Source organism: Lissotriton vulgaris, chromosome 2_1, assembly GCF_964263255.1.
Source record: "Lissotriton vulgaris chromosome 2_1, aLisVul1.2, whole genome shotgun sequence".
NCBI classification, from domain to species: domain Eukaryota; kingdom Metazoa; phylum Chordata; class Amphibia; order Caudata; family Salamandridae; genus Lissotriton; species Lissotriton vulgaris.
This window is the reverse complement of record NC_141687.1, coordinates 1,728,403,609-1,728,419,471: the sequence shown is the minus strand read 5'-3', so window position 1 is coordinate 1,728,419,471 and position 15,863 is coordinate 1,728,403,609. Positions and strand designations below refer to the sequence as shown.

Below are 15,863 nucleotides of genomic sequence, written 5' to 3'. Positions count from 1 at the left end.
CTATTAGAATATCTGCTACCATATATGAGAGCAAGGAATGTGCCTCCAGAGTGGATATATATTGTCAGAGCTCACTTAGTGAGTCTTCCTAACTTGTTGGGGCACAAACATCAATCTTTCCAGGAAAGTGTGCCATTATTTGCATTGATGATTCATACAAAGTTAACTCCCGCAGGCATGGTGGTGGACCAGTCACTTTAGACTGGGCAGCTGATGTGTGACCATGACTAGCAGAACAAATTTGGAACCTTGGCAGAACCCATCACGTTTCAACCAGTGGCATCTCCACATTATGTGGAACACCATTGAGAAAGCGTATAACTTATAACACGAGAGGGGTCGATGGAGAATCTGGTATTTTTGAAGAATTTCGGTGTCTGATTCACTCACTCTCTTTTAGGCCATCGATCTTTGTTTCTGAGGACTTAAACATTTGTCACAAAGACCCTGATTATGATTAACTCAGAGTTGTACCCTTTGGGGAGGGATAACATTCCTGCCCATTCCAAGCTGGGTGCTGTTCCTACCTCCCGAATTAGTGGGTGCAATTTTACCACACATAGTAAAATTTGACTGAGCTGGTGGCTGGGATCTGCGGAGAGCAAGGTCTTAGGGCAGGATCATAGTACACACCTCTCCCATCCCATGTAATATCATGAGTGATACTTCACGCTCTCACCCAGCATCCCTGGAGCTTCCCTTGACAATGTACCTATCACCTACTCTCTATCCTCTGAAGAGTATCGAGTATAGCTCTATAGGTAGTTCCCTGATTTGACAGAACCCTCTACAGCTCCAATACTGCCCCCCCAAAGAGCAGTAAATGCAGACACAGGTAGAGGCTAAAAGAGCTCCACCTGCCACGAAACATGCAACAGGAAGCAGACAATGCAACGCCTATGCATCTCCCAGTTCCCACCACAGCCTTGATGCCTTTGATCCCTCCGCCACCCCATGAGCAGGAAGTGCACGAGGTCAGAGGAAGGGACTAAGTTCATTCATCAAAACCGTCCAGCACCATCCACAACTGTCTATCATACCAAAGCTGCAAAAGATACAACACATTCTAGCCGCAAGCAGTAAGATACATCCCCTTGCTACCAAGATCTTGCTCACAGACAACCTCTGACGTCAGCTACATGGCTACAGCACCACATGCCCAGGCGTAACTAAGAGAGTCAGGCTGAGATGACTCACATCTCACCAACATCAGCACCACAGGAGGCAGATATAGCTGATCCCAGCTGTAGGCAGTGTCAGCAGATACCCCACCACACACTCTTCTCCCTATCACCCGACCCGCTCTAATACCCCAGCACATAATAGGTGGGAAATGGTAGCGTAAAACCAGATGGAATTCAGAACTCCATGCAGTGTTTCATCCAGCAAAAGTCTGCTCAGTATTTCTGAATTCAACCTGTTAAACTCGTAATTGTGAATTGCACGATTCAGGAGTAGACATACTCTCAGGAAATGTCTTTTTAGCACTGCTAATTCAGTTTCCTTTGCACAGTACAACTAGAAATCAGGGCCTATGGAGGTTTCTTTAGTTGCAGTTTGGGCTCTTTCTGTACCCCATCAGGAGGGGTCGAGTGGATAAAGATGCTGGTTGCTGTGTAGTGCAGTCATGCTGGAAAATAGAAATGTTGTACTGCAGCCTCTTGCACAGAAATCTTAAGAGGTACTCAAAAGACACATAATTAACCTGACCCTTTTCTATAACGTCCTCACCTTCCCCTGAAGAAGAGCTCTATTAACACATGAGTCCAAAACTGACTGAAGACATACCTGGTGAACCTCCAGAGTGCCATCCTCCATCTCCACCACACAAGCCACCTGGACGCAGGAGCCACAGCAGTCACCATCATTCTCAATCACTATGTAACCCTGCAGGGGAGCAATTGGCACACATATAATTATTGAGCCTACGCATTTTGTGAACAAGGTGTGAATGCACAAGGACGGCCTTGAGAAGTCTCCAGCATACGCAGGAGTCTCCTCAGTGGTGTAACGAAAGTCGAAGGGCCCACCTGCAAGTTACACAGAGGGGCCCCCGCTCCGGATTTAATCCAGAGCTTTCAGGCTGAGTACTGTGCTGAGGGCCCCCCCTGCCACTCGGGGGCCCCCGTACAATGGGGGCCTGCGTTACACCCCGGCGTCTCCTTACTTTTAGTGGTGCACTCACGCTCTATCACACTGCAGGCAAACAGTCTGCTAGATGCTAGTGAGGCAACCCTAGGTAATACCAGAAAGCTCTTTCCCTTTTAAGCTGCAGGCCCAATGAATGGGGTCTGAACTACATTACATCCTATTTAAACTCGCCTAGCAGGCCTTAATATCTCGTCTACACCTCCTGAATACTTCCATTCACCCCATCAGCTTTGATTGAATGAGTATACACCACCATTTTAGGCATTATCTTTTTAGAGCTCACCAAACTAAAAAACAGAAAAGTAATCAAATTCATCAATTTGTGACAAATGCTTTCAGGTAGGTGTAATAAGCGGTTGTTCGATAGCACAGGGCTCAGCAAATGATTTGACGCAGAAATGCACACACATCACATTGCCTTCCTTAATCTCTCCACCTTCTGGGGGATATTTACAAACAAGTGACGGAGCATGTCTTTAGCCTCCTTGGTTTGACGACACGCTCTGACACTTCTGAACCGCGGGGCTGCACCATTTTTACAAGAATATGGTGCCGCCCTGCGTTTCCCCCAGCGCTGGTGCTAAGTTTAGCAGCCTAGCGCCAACACAGGGACCCTTGCACTATAGTGCAACGATGTTTATGTTCAGGGGAAGATTATTTATGTACAGGAAGGTCCCCCTTTCTGCACATAACCAATCTTTAGATGCTGCTTTGTAACTTCTATGTGTGTTGCTTAATGCAGCACACACACAGGTTCCAAAACTGCAATAAAAAAATGATTGTTTACAAGCAGGAAGTGGGACCTTTCTGTACATAAACAATCATTGGCCTTTTGCTGATTTTACGTGTGAAACACAATGAAAACAGCATAAAGTAGGAGAAATAAAACATTTCTCTCCATTGCACCAGGGTAAGATAAGATTTTCTCTGGCTTTATTTCTGGCACTGCCTCCTTTTACGCCTGCCATGTAAATAGGAGGCAGTGTCAGAATCAATAGGTGTTGAGGTGGAACGGCCACAGCAACACCCCTTGCCCTCCCCTTTCTCGCTAAGCTTAGCGTGAAAGGGGGCCTTATTTACAAGGCAGTGTTAGGCCATGTTAATTGGCTTAAAGCAGCCTTGTAAATAAGGTGAGGCCCTTTCACCATCACAACATCCCTGAAAGTGGTGCAAGGGACTTCTAAACATGCCCCTCTGTTTTATAGAATCCATCCAGTTACAGCGCAAATTCGCAATTTGACAGGGCGGAAGCAATAAAATGGCAATCATATATTAGAGTCCGTTTTTCATTTTAACAAAATGTACATAACCCTCTAACAAACGTTTTCCAAATCCTTTGTACTGGACCTACTGAACTCATTCAAACAGTTATTGGAGCCATGGTCTGCCTTTCTTCAGGTGAAAGCACGAAGACATGGTTCCCTATTGTGCTCAGGGGTTGAGTCCCAGCAGTGCCTTCTGTTTTATTAGGTACCAACCCTTCGGCTGGCAGATAAATGGCACAGTGATTAAAGGTAGCACATATGAATATATGACGTTACAATGCAAACAATTAAAATACATGCTTTTACAATGCTGTTTTTACATCACAACTACCATTACATTGTATGTTTTTACAACGCATGCCATTACAACGCATTTTTAAGAACTACCATTACAGCACATTCCATTACAACACACACCATTACAGTGCATACCATTACAACGCATAATACTTTTAGAGCAACAGTAGGGCAAGTGTTGGATAGTGAAGGCCTAAAAATTACTATCCCCACTCCAGTGAGTGCAATAGTAGGGAAAGTGTTGGATAGCGTAGGGGTATACATTACTTTTCCCATGCCAGTGAGTGCAACAGTAGGGAAAGTGTTGGATAGTGTTGGGGTAAAAATTACTATTCCCACTCCAGTGAGTGCAAAAGTAGAGAAAGTGTTGGATACTGTAGGGATAAAAATTACTATTCCCATCTAAACAAAACGCATACCCACCCTAAAACTTAAAAATCTCCATTACTTACCTTATAATGCATTTTAATGGCATGCGTTGTAGTGACATGCCTTGTAATGGCATGTGTTGTAATGGCATGTGATGTAAAGTCAGTTGCGTAGAAAAGCAGTGCGATGCAATGACCGCATTGTAATGGAAGTTTCCCAGATCTGTTAAGGATATATGGCTAAGTAACTCTTCCAAACCTTTCTAAAAGGTAGTTTTCTTCAATGAGTGCAACCTAGGTTACCATTCTAGGAATGATTGCTCAAAATATACCTGTCACTAAGGGGTCAAGAGCTATGCTGAGGTATAAGGAAAAGAGACCATACCTAAAGTGCCTCTTTGCGGGGTGCATCACTGGTCTGCTGTACCTATCTCAGCACTAGCTGAGGTTTTTCATGGAGATCAGAGCTGACTTGTAAATCAGTTTATCTTTCAGACAAATGTTGGACTTCTGACTTCCTGGGGTCTATTGTCATTCATATTGTTGTCTTGGGCTCCTGTTCTGACCTGGTTGTCTTTAGCCTAATAGTGTCATAGGTTGGTTATGTTTTGTGTCACCTGCAAGTCGTAAAATATATTTTATTCAAATGACTCAATTCATAGAAAACACCTTCAGTAATAATGCAATAAAAACTTTCTTAAAAAATACATTAGGAATATACAAACCATAGCCATTACTGGCATTGTCAATATTGACTTTTCTTACTAAAACTTCAGAGTATCTAGGGGCATATTACCAAGCAATAGCGATAATTATCGCTATTGCTTGGTTAGAGACAAAAATTTACCGCAGAGCTGCGGCGAATTTTATCGCAGATAAACCTTGGTATCACCAAGGTTTATCGCAAATGCGATAAAAATCGGCCACAATGCATGAATATCGCTGAAAAGTCAGTGATATTCATGCATTACTGAGCTAATTCTCTTAGCCATGTTATCCACCTCCCATTGGATAACATGGCTAAGAACTGCTCAGGGCAGGTGTTAGCTTTTGGAGATATTTGCCCTTAGCGCAAATATCTCCAAAAGTTGTTAATAGGAGATAGCGATGTTAGCGACTGTTTCCAGTCGCTAACATCTTGGCACGCCCACTTTGCATGTCATTAGTGATAAATATCACTGACATGCAAAGTGGTGCCCAAGATGGTCAGTTCTTACCCAACAACAGTACACCCACAGCATTGTAGGTGTGTTTAAAAGCTAAGACAGGTGGGGCTAGGATAAAGTGTCAGATAAGTAAACTGTGGTAATTAAATGTCACTTAAATCCCAAATTCGGTTACTTGCCCAATTGGCAAATTCGTTTAGATGTTTGTTACTACTTTTCTTTAACTGATAAAACTGATACAAAATTATCCAGACAGTGAACTAGAAAGAAAGGTCTCACTCACAGACATGTCCTATGAAATAATAATTTTGATGATCTTCATAGTACTTATCGCACCATGAATTTTATGGCATGACACGAAGACTAAGATTATGCAAATCTCCTTTATTGCCACAGCTCAGCAGTAACAATGAACAGAATATAGAAATTCAAACAACATTCCATTATAGTCTATAGCCCATCAGCATGCAGCCGTCTTTCTTCTTTGTTGCTGCTGCTCACAAAGATAAGTAACCTCATTTTCTTTCATGTTTATTGTACTTGTATGATTTCTGGGGAATGTTTATTTATATATGTGTATCACATTGCTGGGTCCTATTGACCCTACCATGTGATTATTTCCAATAATTTATTGCTTGAGGGTATCTTACTCTCTATTCTTCTCTCTATTAATCATATGTTTTGACTCCCGTCCCTGCAGAAGCCTCCTGTCTGCCCTTAATAGTGCCTTTGTCGGGGGGCGTGGCATAGGAGTCCAAGGGACAAGGTGGGACGCAGACCAACAAGATGGACAAATAAGCGGTCCCGGAGTCTACGACAGCAGCCCAGGAACATGGGCCGGAGGAGACTGCAGAACCCTCCTTAAGTGCAATAATGGTGGCCATCACAGACTTAAAAGGTACAATTGAGCCCAAGTTGGACGCAGCAACAGTGGATGTAAACCTACCACAGGCGGACCTTCATAAAATGGCAGACAAAGTCGCCGCCACCGAGACAGAGGTGACGCACTTACAGACAAGCACGAAAACTCTAGAAGAGAAGGTCCTATCCCTCACAAAAGCAACCAAACTAGAAACAATCTGCCCTCAATTATATAAATTAGCGGCTCGCAAGGAGTCCAAAGGTTTTAAATTAACAACATTGAGCTCACCACAAGACGGTCAGGCCACACGATTAATCAGACCACATGTATAAAAAATAGAAATTTTTATTCTCTTTTTAGTATATAGTTCCGTAGTGCATCGGTTGTTAAATTGATAACAAATCACAATTAACAAGGTTCCATATAGGCCCCACCTCACCCTCTCAGCAATCATCCAACATCATCCTTTCTCTTCACTTATGCCTCCTCACACATTACAACAACTAAACACACGCAACACAGTTCATACACCATCCTCATCATTAATTCACAGAGTGATACATTGGAAGGAACCTGAAGAGTCTTCTCAGCAGAGAGCCGGAGACCCAAGATAGAACTAGCAGGATCCAAAATGACAACGCCGACGCGCGTTTTCGGTGCTTGGCCCGATCTTATGGCTGCACCTTCATCAGGGCTTTCACGTCGGTGGAGTGGGGCAGAACACAACAATCAAACCAGTGGCCAATCTAAGGATTAGGGCTGTTTAGTGGCCTTCGGGGGAATATCTCACATCTAACGATCCCAAATTCCAGCGTTCATGGAGGGGGGGGACACAAATGCCTAAGATGTATTTCTAGTTAAACTTTCCTTTTTCAGATTAGGCACAGATAAAGAGTCCTCATTCCTGACATAAGGACATCCGTGAAATTTCAAAATCCTGTCTCCAAGCAATGACCGGAAACGTATACGCGGCCAACAAGATGTCAAGCGATCAAAAAGGCTAGACGGACAGCATCAGAGGCATAGTCCTCAGGAACCCGGGTATCCAGTTTCGGTCCTAAGGGTCTTTAGAGATACAGAAATAATCGATCCACGGCCGAAGTGACACCGCTTCCTGGGCCTCCGTCCCGTCAAGAGGGCTTCAGTAAAAGGATTTAAAACCTTTGGACTCCTTGCGAGCCGCTAATTTATATCATTGAGGGCAGATCGTTTCTAGTTTGGTTGCTCTTGTTTTCCCCTGCTGTCTGCCCTGCCTATTGTACCAGGGGGCCTCTTTCTTTATTGGTCCTATCCCTCACAAAGCAAAAGGAGATAATGGCTGCCAAGTTGGAAGAGCAACAAGGGCGGGCACGGAGGAAAAATATCAGAGTGGTGGGGGTACCGGAGAGCATGGAGGGGCCAAGTGTAGACCTGTTTCTGGAGGACCTCATCCATAAAGATCTAAAGCCCAAACAACTCTCCAACTATTTCATCATAGTGCGTGCCCATTGAGCGCCCATACCTAGGCCCAAGCAGGTGACCCGCCCAGAATTCATGTCACAGCAGAGAACCAGGTTCAACCTCCGATGCTTATATGGGGTGATGCATTTGGCTAGGTCTTGACCAGAAGAGGAAGCAGGTGCTGCTGTCATTGGACGCACGGATGGCATTCAACAGCATTCAATGGCACTATCTACTTGCAGTACTGGAGAGATTCAGATTTGGGCCCCGGTTTCAATCATGGATTAGGTTGCTATATAATGATCCGCTAGACAGGGTTCAGGTTAACGGCCCAGTCTCCCGCTCCTTCGCCCTAAGCAGAGGGACGAGACAAGGGTGCCCACTATCTCCCTTTCTATTTGCGCTGGCATTAGAACTGCTCCCGGCGTGGTACGGGGGGATTGGGTGGTGTCTGGAAACGCTGAGGAAGGGGCAATGGGAAGAGCATGTATCTTTGTATGCAGATGATATCCTTTTGTATGTGACAAGGTCGAGGTTTACTATTAGCCGATTATTGCAGATTTTTCACCTATTTGGAGGATATTGGAGGTACCCAATTAACTGGGATCAATCCTTATTGTATAAGCTCTCGGATGGGCCGGGGTCCACCCTCTCTGCGGGGATGCAGCTCCAGTTTAAGGATACTTTTAAGTACTTAGGAATCAATATTGCAAGAAGGGAGACAGATTTCATGGAAGAAAACCTAATGCCGCATTTGGAGTGCCTACATAGGGATGTTGCTCACTGGAGAACGTTGACAATCTCCCAGATGGGAAGAGCGGTGCGGTTCAAGATGATGTCCCTACCTAGGATGATATATGTTCTCCAAAATACCTCGTACGCAGTGCCAGACAGGTTTTTCAGAGAAGTAGACATCGAATTGCGGAAACTGTTGTGGGACGGAGAAGGGGCTAGAGTTGCAAAACAAAGAAGAGACAGTGGAAACTTCCTAATTTTAGCACCTAACCCAAATCACCCCCAAATTTTAAGTTGCCCCTGGTAGTTTGTATGGGCGAAGTGTGTGCACACTGGTTAACACCCACTGTCACAGTGATAGTTCATCCAAGAACTCAAGTAATCAATACATAAACGCAAAGGTGCACCACACAATTACAAAACTACAATGCCAATAATCACAGACAAAGGTTTTCTTAGTTGTGATTTTCTTTATTCCAAAAGGGTGTACAATCAAAACACGGGTGTTCGCAGCCGACGCGTTTCGTCCTCAAGGGACTTCTTCAGGGCGAATTCTTTTGAGTATAGATAGTCATCGTAATAGGTAAGTAGTTTCTTTGTAACTGAACGTTTCAAAGGATCTCTTAATTAGTAGTACTAGGATGCCACACAATTATTTATACATGCAAACAAGTAGTCAGAATGTAAGTCGTCTTCAAAGATTTGGCAAGACGTCTATGAACAGTCCTCCTTAGTTACCATATAGACTAAGGTTCAGAGGGAGATGGACAGAGAAACGATTGTTCCATCAGGGATGACTCTTGATAAAGTACTAAGTTCCCTGCATCCTCCTTCCTCGTACCGCACCCCGTGAAAAACGGCTTCCTTCCCGGATCAGAGCACCGGGTTTGAACATGGCGTAGCAGACTGGTTCTCAAGGAATTTCAAGGATTCCACCAACCAAAAGCAAGACAGAGGAATATTCATGGCATTACAAGACAAATGGTGTCCCTTCAGGACAGATCTTTTCACGAACAGGCTGAACACAGATGAAGAGCTTTTTCAGCTGGAAACCAGATCCTCAAGCAGCAGGGGTGGATGCCTTCCTTCAGGATTGGCAGGTCTTAAAGACATATGCCTTCCCGCCGTTTGTCATGCTTGCAGGTCTCCTCTAACAAGCTTGTCGCTACATGCAGAGCATGATAGTGAAAACCCCTCTTTAGAGGTCTCAGGCATGGTTTCCGGTCATCTTAGAGATGACAATGGGCTTTCCACTTCCACTACCATCTTTCAGGCAAGTACTCCTGAGTCCAGAGAGTGAATCACACCCTTTCATACACCAAGGTCTAATGTTTCTGACGGCCTGGAAGATTTCAGGCAATAATAGCAAATCCCAGGGCTTACGCGGGATGCTTTCCAGCTCATATCTGAGTCTTGGGCATCTGGAACAAGGAAGGCATATCGACTGGCATGGAACAAATGGATTCGCTGGTATATTAACAACACTACGATCCCATTTTAACTGATTTAGTTAACGTAGTAAACTTCCTATCGGAATTGTTTGCTTCTGGTCTAAGTTATAGGACAGTTAATATCTATAGATCACCAGTAGCTGGGGGTCAATCCTTGGCTGATGGTGCCTTGGTGGAACAAAACCTTCTAACAAAGAAAATTATAAGAAGCATGCCTTAACCCTCCAACTCCAAAATACATGGGCTTATGGGACGTAAGAAACATTTTATAACTTATACCCTATTGGGGAGAAAATATTAACCCCTCTCTTAACCCCTTGGGCGCGGCCGCGATTCTGTGCCTGTGCGACGCATTCCGATCGCGGGTGCGGTCATGACAGCTCCCGGACGTCATCAGCATGGAAGGGGTTAAGCGTATCTCTTATAAGCCTACTGTGTTACTTTGCTTGGTTTCTTATAGATGAACCTCAGATGCTAAGGCATTGGATGTTACTAGCAGGGCTTACCAAAGTGAGGGAGTTTACTTTTATCTTAACCCCTCCCCTGCAAGGCCTTCCCCTCCCCCTGTGCTAAGCCTTTTTCTGGCTATTTGGTGTAGTTCGCGCTGAGGCCCATGTAACTGTATCCACACCAATATGCGTCCTTTTTTCCAACATCATGGGGATTCTAAAGGTACCCAGGGTTAGTGGATTCCCCTAGAGGGGAACAAGAAATTAGCCAAAATACAGGTACATTTTGTTTTTTGGGGGAACATTGGAAAAAAGGGCTACAGATGAACGTGTCTGTTTTTTTCTCTTGCAAATGGTATTAAAAAAGAGATTATGGTGCTGAAATCCCCATCTTCCCAGCTGTCAGGGACAAGCAGACTTTTGTCAGAAAACTAAACTTTTTTACACAGTTTTGGAATTTTTCTGGGACATAGCCTATTTTTGCTATTTTTTGTGCATTCAACCTCCTTCCAGTTAATGGTAGAAATGGGTATGAAAGCAACAATGGATTCAATGAAATGTATACATTTTTAGAAAGTAGACACAATTCTGAATTCTGTAGATTCTTCAAGGCTTCTTTATAGAAACTAACTATTGAATATAGGACAAATTGGAAATTAGTTGAAAAAAACAGCCATTTGTGTCAACGTTTTCACATGTAACTTCTAATTATGACAACTGGTTGAAAGCAATATAACGTTACATTCGCTAGACCTTTCTGATTGTGGGGATATATAAGACTTGTAGGTTCACCAAGAACCCGTCGAACTCAGAGCCAATAACTGAGCAATGTCTTTCAATGGTTTTTAATTAGGTACCGAGTATACAGCAATTAATTTGGGAAAATATATACATGGAAAAATCGGAATGAGAAACACCTATGTATTTCTGAAATTAGATTAAAATATAGAGTTTAGAAACAGTAGATATTTGCACATTTCTGAAATTGTGACTACCAATACTAGCATGAGAATTATAGGTAATTTTTTTAAATGACTTCTTTTTTACACATTGTCTTTCATTTGGAAGGCAGAAATACGTCGAAAGTCAATAGGTAATAACAGATATTCTACCATTCTGTGTTACCCTCCCGATAAAAATGGTGCTTCAGTTTTGTGGGTAGGCCTAGTGACAGCGACAGGCAACGGCTCAAAACGCAACGTCAACACACCACATTTTTACAGTGAAAACTGACACTTTTTTTGCAAAGTGCCTAGCTGTAGATTTTGAACCTTAGCTCTGCTGGCACCTTTAGAAACCTAGAAAACCTATACATTTTTGAAAATTTGAAAACTAGACACCCAGGGGAATCCAGGATGGGATTTCCTGACTGGATCTCAACAGGTTCTAATACCCAGAATCCTTGCAAACCTACACATTTGTATAAAATAAAACATATTTTACTCATATTTCTGTATTGAAAAGATCTGGAATCTGTGTGGATCCACATAATTCCACCCACCCCGCATTCCCCAAAGTCTTCTGAGAAAAATGGTACCTCACTTGTGTGAATAGGCCTAGTGCCCGCGACAGGAAACAGCCCAACACGCAACGAGAACACACCACATTTTCACATTGAAAACTGACCCTTTTTTTGCAAAGTGCCTGGCTGCAGAATTTTAACCCTAGCTCTGCCACAACCTAGGAAAACCTGGCAAATCTATAAAGAAATTTAAACTAGATAGCCAGGGGATTCCAGGATGGGGTGACTTGAAAGGATCTCAGAATTTTCTTTTAACCAGAATCCCTTGCAAACCTAAAACTTTGTACAAAAAAACAAATTTTCCTAACTTTTTTGTGGTGAAAAGTTCTGGAATCTGCACGGATTCCCAAAATTCCTCCCATCCTGCATTCCCCAAAGTCTTCCAAGAACAATGGTATCTAACTTGTGTGGATAGGCTTAGAGCCGGCGACAGGAAATGGCCCAAAACGAAATGTGGACACACAACATTTTCAAAGGGAAAACTGACCCTTTTTTTGCAAAGTGCTTAGCTCTAGATTTTCGAACCCCAACACCTAAGGAAACCTAGCAACCCTATACATTTTTAACACCTTGGCTGCTATGACTTTTCCCCTCCTGTGCTGGAGATCCTAGATTCCCAGCTCCAGTGTGCCTCATGACGAGCTGAGCTGCGGAGGGGTTAAAAACTAGACACCCAGTGAAATCCAGGATGGGGTGACTTTACTGGCTCTCCCCACGTTCTGTTACCCAGAATCCATTGCACACCTAAAAATGTGTCCAATGTGGTGGAAAGTTATAGAATCTGCGTGGATCCACAAAATTCCACCAACCTCGCATTCCTTAGTCTTCCGAGAAAAATGGCCCCTCACTTGTGTGGGATGGCCTAGTGTCTGTGACAGGAAATGGCCCAAAACGCAATGTGGACACCACACATTTTCACTGTGAAAACGGACCCTTTTTTCGCAAAGTGCCTAGCTATAAATTTTGAACCCTAGCTCTGCCGGCACCTGGGGAAACCTAGCTAACCTATCAATTTTTTTAAACTAAACACAAGAGGGATTCCAGGGAGGTATGGTTTACATGGATATCCCAACATTTTCTTACCCATAATACCCTGCAAACCTCAAATATAAATGAAGAAAAATAACTTTTTTCACACATTTTTGTGTGGGAAAGTTGTGGCACAAATTTCTTTCTACGGAGCGTTTCCCCAGGTGTCTCGATAAAAATGGTGCCTCACTTGTGTCGGAGGCCCAAGTACCCACGACAGGCAAGGGCCCAAAATGTATTGAGGCGACATCAAAATTGCCTCTCACATAACGACCTGGTTTTGCAAAGGGGTCACCTGGGTTTTTTGCCGCATGCTCAGCGACCAGCTAGCGAAAACTACCAAACCCATACATTTCTGAAAACTAGACAACCAGGGGATTCCAGGGAAATATAGTTTGTGTGGTTCAAACAAATTTTTCTTACCAAGAATCCCCTGCAAACCTCAAATGTAGCTGGAAAAATCACTTTTTCCACACATTTTTGTGTGGGAAAGTTGTGGCATCACCGGCTGACACAAATTTCCTACCACCCAGCATTCCTCCAGGCCTCCTGATAAAAATGGTGCCTCACTTGTGTGGGAGGCCCAAGTACCCATAACAGGCAAGGGCCCAAAACATATATAGGCGACATCATAATTGCCTATCACAAAACGACCTGGTTTTGCAAGGGGGGGGTCACCTGGGTTTTTGGCCCCGTGCTCGGCGGCCAGCTAGGGAAACCTACCAAACCCACACATTTCTGAAAACTAGACAACCAGGGGATTCCAGGTAGGTATGGCCTGCATGGATCCCCCAAAGTTTTCTTACCCAGAATCGCCTGCAAACCTCAAATGTAGCTGAAAAAATCACTTTTTCCACACATTTTTGTGTGAGAAAGTTGTGGCATCACCGGCTGACACAAATTTCCTACCACCCAGCATTCCCGCACGTCTCATGATAAAAATGCAGCCTCACTCTTGCGGGAGGCCCAAGTACCAGCGACAAGCAGGGGCCCAAACGTATTGAGGCGACATCAAAATTGCCTATCACAAAACGACTTGGAAAATAAAATCCCGATTTTCTGCCCACCAGGCTGTGAAAAATCGAAAGTTTTGCTTGGAGTACTGTTTCACAAAGGGTTTTAATGCTTCTTATTAGATTCTCCTCTTTAATGTACAGGGAACACAAAACATTAGTCACACTTGCTTCTTTATCTACCTGCCATAGGGTGCATTATATAAGTGTTTGGTGAGTGCTTTTTGTTCCCCAAAAAATCTAGAGTTTAGAAAAAGAGCTCAGCATATGACACTGGAGTACTTCATGCATCCCGAGAGGCATCATGGTTAAACACCACGGGCAAATTTACAAGAAAGTGACGTATCTGTAGAGAGCGGTCGCTTTCCCTGCACAACCCTGAGAAACCCTTACCCCACCATGGATGCGCTGTATACACAATACGGCGCACCATGGCACAAGGATTGACCCAAGAGTCAGGCATTGCTGGAGTCATGTTGCAAGCTCTACGCAACTCTAGCAATGCATGGGGAGGCATATCCTCACTGTGCTGTGTCACTCGTTACGCCTGCTCCAAGCAGGCATAAGGTTTTACGCAGTGGTGTCCTAGAAGTGGCGCAGTGAAATCTTGTAGATTTCACTGCATCACTTCACTTCTACAAGGCTTTTTTTAAGTGGAAACGCACACCCTGCATACATTATACTTGACGCAAGTAAAATATGACGGGGGCTTATGTGATGCATCTCCCAAAAAGTGACGCAACGGCGGTGCAAAAAATCTGCAAGGGGCTTGTAAATCTGCCCCCAAATGTATTATTAAATGGAACCATGTCATTGAACATCACCATGCACTCAAATTCTTTTTCTTATAATAATGGAGCCCAATTCCATTACTGCCCACTACAGCCACGAGAATGGACCGCAAGGAATTACCTGCAGCCCCTTTGTACCTAGAAAACATGCAGACACACCTGCCTGTTAATCTCCGTGCTGTTATTGTCACATTCGAAGACCAATGTATTATTCCTCAGCTGTAAACTTGAAGCTTTATGATCTAGGAGAACTATGTTGTTACCATGCTGAAAAACGGATCACCTGTAAATGATTTGCCCTCTGGTTTGGAAACATACTTTAGGGTTGCGCTACAGTTATGCCAGAGTGAAACAAGAGCAGCTAAATCCCAATCAATCCATCCAGGCTCATGAGCATAAATTGAAAATCTGCAAATGTGGGTGCTTAGTTCAGAAATGAGAGCGGTGAGAACAGAGTGGAGATGGAATTAATGCCTACTAAAAGTCGTGGAATGAGTAATGGGGCGGAAACTAAAACGCACACTCCTCCACCCATCCACCCGTAAAGGCCCATACATACTCACACCCATCCACATGCACATTCACTCAAAAGAGCATACCCATGCACACACTCATTCACAGCACACAGTCACACATAGACATATATTCATACAGATACACAGGCAACAACATTCAACAAATACTTTCCGGGTCACAGTAGTTGCAATGGGTGGTGAGGGGAAAGGGAGAAGCAAAAAGGTGGCAGTGGTTTCTGAAGGATTAAGAGAAGGAAGAGACTGATGGAAGATCATGTCACCTCCTCTCATTAGCTGACAGTGTCATCAGTTTAGCCAGCAATAGGATCATCTTCCCTAACTATTGAATGAGTGTAGTGGGATCAGTGAAACTTGCTGACCCTACCCAACTGTGTGTCAAGGCTCAGGTCTGATTCTAACAGTGACACTCCCCCCTTGTCATGATGAAGAGGACCTCACTGGGCTTTCCTGGGCCACTGAGGTCTTATCTTTAGGACTGTGAAATCTTAGGCCAGGGAAAGCTTGCTTGAGGCTGTCAGGCGCCAGTGCATTAGCACACGCGCGATTGTCGGGAGATTGCGTCGGATGCACGGGGAGAGAGTGCTATCTGTAGCTGACTGAATGCCAATTTTAAATTGATAATTTTAGTTCACTCTGTCATATCGAGTATTCTCTGCATAGAATTATTTTAGCGACTCTTGTAGCCCAACAGTATTTTTACATGTTTTTGTAGCTTACCTGCTGCCTATTCTCCCCAGTCCACCGCGACAGCGTCGTTTGCGTGGAGGGAGAATACGCCCACATCCGGT

At 44.0% G+C, this 15,863-nt stretch overlaps 1 protein-coding gene across 1 annotated transcript in view; it reads right to left on the bottom strand.

Moving 5' to 3' along the window:
- The window catches only part of LOC147733201 (mucin-2-like), a 1,190,401-nt gene that overhangs the window by 85,477 nt on the left and 1,089,061 nt on the right, over positions 1-15,863 (bottom strand). The window contains exon 38 of the mRNA XM_086957735.1: positions 1,789-1,887. Coding sequence (XP_086813861.1) covers positions 1,789-1,887 — 99 coding nt within the window. The remainder of the gene's footprint in view (positions 1-1,788; positions 1,888-15,863) is intronic.